This window comes from Hemibagrus wyckioides, linkage group LG27 (genome assembly GCF_019097595.1).
Source record: "Hemibagrus wyckioides isolate EC202008001 linkage group LG27, SWU_Hwy_1.0, whole genome shotgun sequence".
Lineage (NCBI taxonomy): Eukaryota > Metazoa > Chordata > Actinopteri > Siluriformes > Bagridae > Hemibagrus > Hemibagrus wyckioides.
This window is the reverse complement of record NC_080736.1, coordinates 670,001-680,000: the sequence shown is the minus strand read 5'-3', so window position 1 is coordinate 680,000 and position 10,000 is coordinate 670,001. Positions and strand designations below refer to the sequence as shown.

Sequence of the window (10,000 nt, the reverse complement as noted above, 5' to 3'; positions counted from 1 at the left end):
GAAAACAGACCGAACTCGATCCTTACGTCTTTATTCATCATCATCATCATCACGTGTCAGTTTCTGAAACTTATTTACTGAAGCTTGGCTACAGATTATATGAAACACAGAAGGTTTCTTCACATCTGTGGAGAACAGTGTTAATAAATCATAAAAACATCTGTCCGGATTTACACAACATCTAAAGGTTTATTTTAAATCAGAGCTCATGTGAGGATGTTGAAGATTAGATCGAGTTTCATCATTAAATGAATATTTATAACTGTAAATCATAACTGTGTCAGATAGAGAGAGAGAGAGAGAGAGAGAGAGAGAGACAGAGAGAGAGAGAGATGTGAGAGGGAGAGAGAGAGAGAGAGAGGGAGAGAGAGAGATGCGAGAGAGAGAGAGAGAGAGAGACGCGAGAGAGAGAGAGAGAGAGAGAGAGAGAAAGAGAGAGATAGGGAGAGAGAGTGAGACACGAGAGGAAGAGAGAAAGAGAGAGAGAGTGTGTGTGTGACACTGAGTTTTTAAGTATATTGTTTATTAATTCAGTAATTCAGTAAATAATCCACATGTGCAAAGGCTCCGCCCCTAACCACTGTTGATTGGCTTACATAAGGTAAATGCAGCATCATGTTTTATTTTCCTGATCTAAATGTGTGTGTGTGTGTGTGTGTGTGTTCAGTATATATATTACATTTTATTTGTCCCACTACTAGCACACAGTACGACGTTTAGCGAAATACTTTTCAGCTGTTCGTGTGATAGTAAAATAATGTGTAATATAATTAGATATAATTACAAATATAATCAGATTCTCACACTCTGAAGTAATCCACTTAATACTCCTTCAAAAGAGTTTTCTAAAAACATTTAGAGGAAAGTTTGATCCTTCAAAAGCAAATCAAGCTAAAGTCAAACTTTAAGAATTTATATTCCTCAGGGATTAAAAACAAAAAAATTACCATTTATTATTAAACTTTCAGCTCATCTCTACAGCTTTAATAGACGAGGTGTGTATCGAGTCTCTGTAGGAGTGAGTGTGTGTGTTTACCTGGACTTTACCTTCACCTGGAAGCTCCAGAGTCTGATGTAACGTTGTGAGGTGTGAGTAAGGGTCAGCATGTGTCTCTGTGTCCTCCTGCAGATGATGATACTCAGGACTTTTCTCTGGACAGTGTTTCTGCACCTGGTTTTCACCACAGCTGAAGATGTTAAAGACATTTCAGCCTCATCCGTCCTACAGAGACAGAAACGAGAATGGCAGTGGAACATGTTGATCGTGTACGAGGAAAAACCACCTCAGGATCCCCCAGAGGTGATTGGCAAGGTAAGAACGTCAACCCTGAACTTCCAGATAGATTTAATGTTCTTTCACACGCTCAGGACATCGGACCTGCAACCCTCGTCATCATTTTTGTGTAAATAATTCGATTTGCTCTTGCTATCTTCTCTAGCTGAAGAACACTTTCTTCAATGAAAGCAAAGGCAGGAACGTGGAGTTCAGGCTCTTGGGAGAAGGAGCAGGCGACATCTTCACCGTGAATGAGTTTGGAGATGTGCTCGTGATGAAGAAGCTGGATCGAGAAAAAATCAGCAGCTACAAATTAACAGCACAAATCATTAATACTATAAGTGGACAAGAGCTTGAAGAGCAGTCTGAGTTCACCATAAAGGTCCAGGACATTAACGATCACACACCCGAGTTCTCCGAGCCTTACGCCGGGTCTGTTGATGAGCGAGCACGCCCAGGTATGAGTCTCATCAGTGTCCATGTTGTAATAACTGCTTCCCATGCAGAACCATACAGTTATAACCGTTTATACATTTTGTACAAGAATACGCTGTTGCTATAGTAACGCTAGTGTATTAGAAGAAAAATAAAGCTGTGATTCACAGCTGCACCTTCTGACCAATCAGAATCCAGCATCAGGAGTCAGGAAATATAAATGTTGATTGTTTATAATGTTGATGTTAGGAACGGTGGTGATGACAGTGCGAGCGACCGATAAAGATGACCCGAGTTCTCCCAACGGAATGGTGACCTACACACTGCTGAACGCAACCAACGTCTTCAACATTAACCGCAGAACAGGTGAGATCTTCTTCACTCCACTCTTTATACAGCCATTAAAGGACTGGACAAGACACATCCATGTACCGTTACTGCCTACAAAAAGCATTGGATCCAATCTACCAATTAACTAATTAATTTGATCAATTAAATCTGTGTATATAGGATAAAGTATGGAGTACACAGATATACCCGTATGTAATATTTATTTTAAAATGATATTAATTTTCTAATACAATGCCAGAGAAACAGCCTACAGGTACAGGAACATTCAAACATCTCATCTTTCACCCTTCTAGAGTTAAGGAGAACATTCTAGAAAAGTTAAAAAAAAAATGTAAATATCTAATTTTCTCAGTGATATTCAGAATGTTAACTTTATATATTTTTTAACATTTACATTCTTGTTTCTGCTGAAGATGATCTGCTAACTTTTACTGCTAACTGCTAAATTTTTGTCTTAAAAAAGTTTTGCAGACAAAGGATATTGAATAAAAAAAATATAGTGTTTAGATTTTATCTGTCTCAGAATAAATATCTCAGTATAAAGGAGATTAAACACTGATCTGATCTGAGAGACTGTAATCTGAGGGATTATCATCCTAATGGTGTGAAGGCTGCAGACTCACAGCACTGTCTTTCTCATCACATCATCACTAAAAAGGAGAGCAGCAGTTCCCCTGAAGCTCCAACACGTCTGTTTCCTTCCTTCTCCACACTCTTCTCTCCTCCATCATTCTGCTACAAGTTCCTCTTCATCTCAGCTGTCCAGAGCATGTTGTTCCAGAACTGGACAGATGGTTTCAGATGTTTTAGGAAACTCTAGTCTGGTCTTCCTGTCTTTGAGGAGTACTAGTGGTCTACATCTCATGGTAAACTCCTCCCCATGTGATCAGGTCTTCTCTTGATTGGTGACTTGGTCACGAATGCTCCTAGCTCCTGAATGCTCTTCTTCTTCTTCATCTGGAGAACTGAAGGAGCTTTTCTTCACCAAAGTGAATCTCAGAATTCTTAAAATCATTCTTCTCTCCTCCACCACAGTGACTCTGTTGGGCTTCTGGTCCTGTTGGTGTTCCTGACCTCACCTTTCTTTAAAAGCACAAAGCTAACAGTAGATATGACCACAGTTAATGTTCTTACTCTCTGAAGGGTTTTTGGTTCTGCAGAATAACCAAGAAAAGTTTTCTTCTCTGACAGAGACGACTCTTTAGTGTTTATACAGCATCAGAGCATACACTGTTTATCTGCTTAACACACACACACACACACACACACACACACACACACACACACAGAGCTATGGAACAGATGAGCAGCCATTAAAAAGGGGTGGGGCCACAAACAGTGCTGTATCTCCTGAACCTTTCACCGAATCAGGATGAATATATACTGTGTTAACGAAATAAAATAAATATTAATTATTAGATATATTGAGTGAGGGTGTGTTTGTGTGTGTTTGTGTGTGTCTTCCAGGTGAAATTACAGCTAAAAATAATAATCTGGATCGTGAGTCTCAGAGTGAGTATAAAGTGTTGGTGCAGGTGTCGGACACGCCCGGGTCAACAGGAGGACTGTCAGCGAGCACAGTGATGACCATCACTATCAACGACCTTAATGATAACGAGGCTACGTTCTCCAAACGTACGTCAATTTGAGCCTATACCTCCTGCTTCCTTCTTACACTTCAGCTTCTTCACACATTTGTAGACGTTGTGTTGTGTCCACTGTCCACTGTCCACTCTGCAGAACAAAAGCATCTGTAACTTGAATATTTTCAGTCAGTCTCAGGCCGTGTCTCAAATCACAGTCAGCTGCATTTCTGTCAGCAGTAAGTGAACTTCTTGTGTGTTTTCCACAGAGAGGTACAGCTTCGTAGTGGACGAGGACAAACCAGCGGGGTTCATAATTGGAAAACTGGACATTCAAGACCGTGATGAGAAACAGAATAAAAGGCCCATGTTTACTATAGAGCATTCATATCACCACGTGTTTGATGTGGAGCACAACGACAATTACGATGGAGTTCTCATACTGAAGAAGGTAGCTTTCACTTCATGTCCACTATACAGTGTTTCATCATGTCCACTATACAGTGTTACATCATGTCCACTATACAGTGTTACATCATGTCCACTATACAGCGTTTCATCATGTCCACTATACAGCGTTACATCATGTCCACTATACAGCGTTACATCATGTCCACTATACAGCGTTACATCATGTCCACTATACAGCGTTACATCATGTCCACTATACAGTGTTTCATCATGTCCACTATACAGCGTTACATCATGTCCACTATACAGCGTTACATCATGTCCACTATACAGCGTTTCATCATGTCCACTATACAGCGTTACATCATGTCCACTATACAGCGTTACATCATGTCCACTATACAGCGTTACATCATGTCCACTATACAGCGTTACATCATGTCCACTATACAGCGTTACATCATGTCCACTATACAGTGTTTCATCATGTCCACTATACAGTGTTTCATCATGTCCACTATACAGTGTTTCATCATGTCCACTATACAGTGTTTCATCATGTCCACTATACAGTGTTTCATCATGTCCACTATACAGTGTTTCATCATGTCCACTATACAGTGTTTCATCATGTCCACTATACAGTGGTTTCATCATGTCCACTATACAGTGTTTCATCATGTCCACTATACAGTGGTTTCATCATGTCCACTATACAGTGTTTCATCATGTCCACTATACAGTGTTTCATCATGTCCACTATACAGCGTTACATCATGTCCACTATACAGCGTTACATCATGTCCACTATACAGCGTTACATCATGTCCACTATACAGCGTTACATCATGTCCACTATACAGCGTTACATCATGTCCACTATACAGCGTTTCATCATGTCCACTATACAGCGTTACATCATGTCCACTATACAGCGTTACATCATGTCCACTATACAGCGTTACATCATGTCCACTATACAGCGTTACATCATGTTTACTATACAGCGTTTCATCATGTCCACTATACAGCGTTTCATCATGTCCACTATACAGCGTTACATCATGTCCACTATACAGCGTTACATCATGTCCACTATACAGCGTTTCATCATGTCCACTATACAGCGTTACATCATGTCCACTATACAGCGTTACATCATGTCCACTATACAGCGTTACATCATGTCCACTATACAGCGTTTCATCATGTCCACTATACAGCGTTACATCATGTCCACTATACAGCGTTACATCATGTCCACTATACAGCGTTACATCATGTCCACTATACAGCGTTACATCATGTCCACTATACAGCGTTTCATCATGTCCACTATACAGCGTTACATCATGTCCACTATACAGCGTTACATCATGTCCACTATACAGCATTTCATCATGTCCACTATACAGCGTTACATCATGTCCACTATACAGCGTTACATCATGTCCACTATACAGCGTTACATCATGTCCACTATACAGCGTTACATCATGTCCACTATACAGCGTTACATCATGTCCACTATACAGCGTTACATCATGTCCACTATACAGCGTTTCATCATGTCCACTATACAGCGTTACATCATGTCCACTATACAGCGTTACATCATGTCCACTATACAGCGTTACATCATGTCCACTATACAGCGTTACATCATGTCCACTATACAGCGTTTCATCATGTCCACTATACAGCGTTACATCATGTCCACTATACAGCGTTACATCATGTCCACTATACAGCGTTTCATCATGTCCACTATACAGCGTTTCATCATGTCCACTATACAGCGTTACATCATGTCCACTATACAGCGTTTCATCATGTCCACTATACAGCGTTTCATCATGTCCACTATACAGCGTTACATCATGTCCACTATACAGCGTTTCATCATGTCCACTATACAGCGTTACATCATGTCCACTATACAGCGTTACATCATGTCCACTATACAGCGTTACATCATGTCCACTATACAGCGTTACATCATGTCCACTATACAGCGTTTCATCATGTCCACTATACAGCGTTACATCATGTCCACTATACAGCGTTTCATCATGTCCACTATACAGCGTTACATCATGTCCACTATACAGCGTTACATCATGTCCACTATACAGCGTTACATCATGTCCACTATACAGCGTTACATCATGTCCACTATACAGCGTTTCATCATGTCCACTATACAGCGTTACATCATGTCCACTATACAGCGTTTCATCATGTCCACTATACAGCGTTACATCATGTCCACTATACAGCGTTACATCATGTCCACTATACAGCGTTTCATCATGTCCACTATACAGCGTTACATCATGTCCACTATACAGCGTTTCATCATGTCCACTATACAGCGTTACATCATGTCCACTATACAGCGTTTCATCATGTCCACTATACAGCGTTTCATCATGTCCACTATACAGCGTTACATCATGTCCACTATACAGCGTTACATCATGTCCACTATACAGCGTTTCATCATGTCCACTATACAGCGTTACATCATGTCCACTATACAGCGTTACACTTTGTCTTGACAGGAAATGAAGCTAGTCATCATCTTACTGTGAACTTCTAACTCTACCTTGCTACCTTTTGTGTTTCTTTGCTTTAACAGGAACTCGACTACGAAACCAAGGCGAGCTACACCTTCACTGTAAATATTAAAGAGTATGTTGTCCAGCCTCCCGACAACAGTAACGCCTGGACGTCTGCTACCATCCACATCAACGTTAAAGACGTGGAAGAGCCGCCGGTCTTCTCCCAGAAAGTGTACAACTTCACTGTTAAAGAGGAGCAGAAAAACATCATTGTGGGATCAGTTTCAGCCAGAGACATGGACAAAACCAACCACAAGATACGGTACACACTTCTCGGTCCACGATATCATAACATTCAGAGACAATGTCTTTCTTGATGATGTCAAATTAAATATTACACTGAAAAATGATTCTGTCCTCTTTCTGCTTGAGCTCCCGAGCTGCAGAACCTCCACACGTTCATGTCAAACCTGATGATCCATTTTAGATCAAGTAGAAGAGATCAGACAGGAGCAATATTGGACAATTAACATGCTCTATATAAACATTTACTCTATAATATTTCATTTTAAACCTTTACTTTAATAAAACTTTCTATTTATTTATTTTAAATGATAAAAAGATCTCAGATTTTCAGTGTTGTCTCTGGACCATGTAGCGTGGTGGTGGTAGCACGGTGTTGTGGTGAGTTCTGCTGAAATAGTGACCAGTGCAGTTCAGATGATTAGCTTCAGATACTGAAGAACTACCTCAGAAGACATCGGACAGGAAGTTCAAACCTGCTCACTACTGAGTGTTCCTGCAGGATAGTGATCCTAATCAGTTCTCCAGAGCTCAAACAAATCATCTGAAAGACTACAAGCTGAAAGGATGAACATGTTCATCACAAAGCCCTGAGCTGGAGCCTGGAGAGAGAAGAGGTCCACAGTCCTGCTCGAGTCTCAGCAGCTCTGTCAGGAGGAACGAGAGAAGGGTCAGTGATCTAGCGTTAATCCGGAGCTCTTTGTGTTTCAGGTACAGCATTAAGGATCCTAACAGTCCAGTGAACATTAACAGTGAGACGGGACAGCTCACACTGAAGAAAGCACTGGACCGAGAAGTCCAGAAAGAATACATGTTCCTTGTTATGGCAGAGGAAGAATCCAACAAAAGTGCGTCATCGCTTTAATAAGATATATATTTATTTATATTTATTTTCATATTTAATATATATATATGGCTTTCGGGTGAAATTTCAGGATGCACCTAAAATGCACTATAACCTTTCCAGGGGAACTTAATTTGACCTTCTCTACCCTTCTGAATGCACATGTCCAACTGTTCAGTGTTTCAGTACTTTCTGCAGAACTTGCTGTTCTCTAACAAGGTGCTTAACAGCAAAATTCACAACTGGTGTTTGATCCATGAATCCACCAATAAATTTTCTGGTTCCATTAGAATTGGTATTTAAACAGTCCTCTTCATCATGCTGTTCACATTTTGACATCATGAGACCAAGACCACACCTAACAATTGATCAACAGAACCTCACCATTATGAGGCTTCAAACAGGATGTTCTCAGAGGGAAGTGGCCACTGAGCTTAGAGTGTCACAGAGTGTCATCAGCAGGTTGGGACAGAGATACAGAGAGACTGGAAGAGTCACAGAAAGGCATAGAAGTGGACGTCCTTTGGCCACATCCCACATTGATGACCGCTTCATTGTGAACAGTGCCCTGAGGAACCGGATGATGAATGCCACTCAACTCCAGGCACATTTAAGGGAGGTGAGAGGAACCCAAGTGTCACGTCAGACCATTCGAAACGGTTTACATCGGTGTGGTCTGCGTGCTAGACGACCTGCAAGGGTACCTGACCACACCACCAGGCACAGGCGTCGGGCCAGGGAGCATTTACGCTGGACGAGGGACCGGTGGGCCTCAGTGCTGTTCTCTGATGAAAGTCGATTCACGTTGAGCAGAAATGATGGACCCAACGATGTTGGAGACGTCAAGGAGAGCGCTATGCATCAGCCACTGTTGTGGTGGTGTTACAGTCTGGGCAGGTGTGTCCACTCAATACAGAACTGCCCTACAGCTTGTGAATGGTACAGTGACATCACCCCAGAACCTCAATGACCTGAGGGCCGCCCTTCAAGAAGAGTGGAATGCCATGCCTCAGCAGACAATAAGTTGACTCGTGAACAGCATGAGACGTTGTGGTCAAGCTGTAATTGATGGTCAAGGGCACATGACAGATTATTGAGACATTGAGATTTTTTGTTGTGGTATACCCACCACTGTTGTTGGCTTTTGTTTCAATAAATTGTTTGAGATGAGGAAATCACCATTGCAGCTTCTACTTAAATGCCCTACTTTCATGATATAATATCACTGTAGTGTGAACTTTTTACATTTTCCATAAATTTCACCCAAAAGCCAAATATCCTTAACTTTTTGTGAGTAGTGTATCTCTCTCTCTCTCTGTCTCTCTCTCTCTTGTTACCTGAATAAATGGGTAAAATGTTTCTTTGTTTCTGCAGAGCTGAAATCTTATGTGACAGTCAGAATAAATGTCCTGGACATTAATGATAATGACCCAGAGCTACCCAAGGACCTCGAGCTGCACATCTGTGAGAACGATGAGAGCGGAACTGTGAGGACTGAAAACACATTAACATTTAGATTTTAACTACTGGCTACTACTGCATTTATGTTCTCTAATGTTTATGAAATAACACATTTACAATAATATAAATGTCTCTATAATAACAATATAATGAATAATTATATAAATTATTTTACTATTTTCTTTTTCTACTTTGGGTGTTCTTTTTTAGTTTTATTAATATTTGTAGTTTATTATACACTATTTATTTATTTATTTATTTATTTATTTATTTAAGTTTAGCTAGCACCTTTCTACTAGCCCAGTTGCTTTAATAATAATAATAATAATAATCATTTTCTCCCTCCTGCAGGTTATTGGTCTCATTAGTGCCTTCGACTTGGATGAGAATCCTGGAAGATTTCATTTCAGTCTTATAGGAAAGAGTTCAAACTTCTCTCTTCATGACAATCAGAGTGAGTCTCAGTCAATTATCTCCTGAAAACTCTACAGAAAATCAACAGAATTAATAAAAACATTCCTGTAATAAATTATTTTAAATGAAATGTGTGTGTGTGTGTGTGTGTGTGTGACAGATAACACAGCCAGCATCATCCTGACTCATGGAGGTTTCAGAGCTGAGAGTTCAGAAAGGAAATTTCTGGAAGTGGAGATTACAGACGGTGGAACTCCACCAAGGAAAAAAGTCGCACAGGTTCCCCTGCAGGAGTGTGAGTGTGGGAGTGAGAGACAATACAAACGCTGCAAAGCCCCCACCATGTCCAGCCTTGGCA

At 40.6% G+C, this 10,000-nt stretch overlaps 1 protein-coding gene across 1 annotated transcript in view; it reads left to right on the top strand.

Moving 5' to 3' along the window:
* Positions 1 to 10,000, top strand: part of cdh5 (cadherin 5) — a 15,225-nt gene that overhangs the window by 1,395 nt on the left and 3,830 nt on the right. Inside the window, exons 2-11 of the mRNA XM_058382169.1 lie at positions 1,130 to 1,312; positions 1,440 to 1,734; positions 1,961 to 2,077; positions 3,530 to 3,697; positions 3,915 to 4,096; positions 6,698 to 6,942; positions 7,635 to 7,771; positions 9,142 to 9,254; positions 9,580 to 9,682; positions 9,803 to 10,000. The exon at positions 9,803 to 10,000 is cut by the window's right edge and continues 45 nt beyond it. Coding sequence (XP_058238152.1) covers positions 1,130 to 1,312; positions 1,440 to 1,734; positions 1,961 to 2,077; positions 3,530 to 3,697; positions 3,915 to 4,096; positions 6,698 to 6,942; positions 7,635 to 7,771; positions 9,142 to 9,254; positions 9,580 to 9,682; positions 9,803 to 10,000 — 1,741 coding nt within the window. The remainder of the gene's footprint in view (positions 1 to 1,129; positions 1,313 to 1,439; positions 1,735 to 1,960; positions 2,078 to 3,529; positions 3,698 to 3,914; positions 4,097 to 6,697; positions 6,943 to 7,634; positions 7,772 to 9,141; positions 9,255 to 9,579; positions 9,683 to 9,802) is intronic.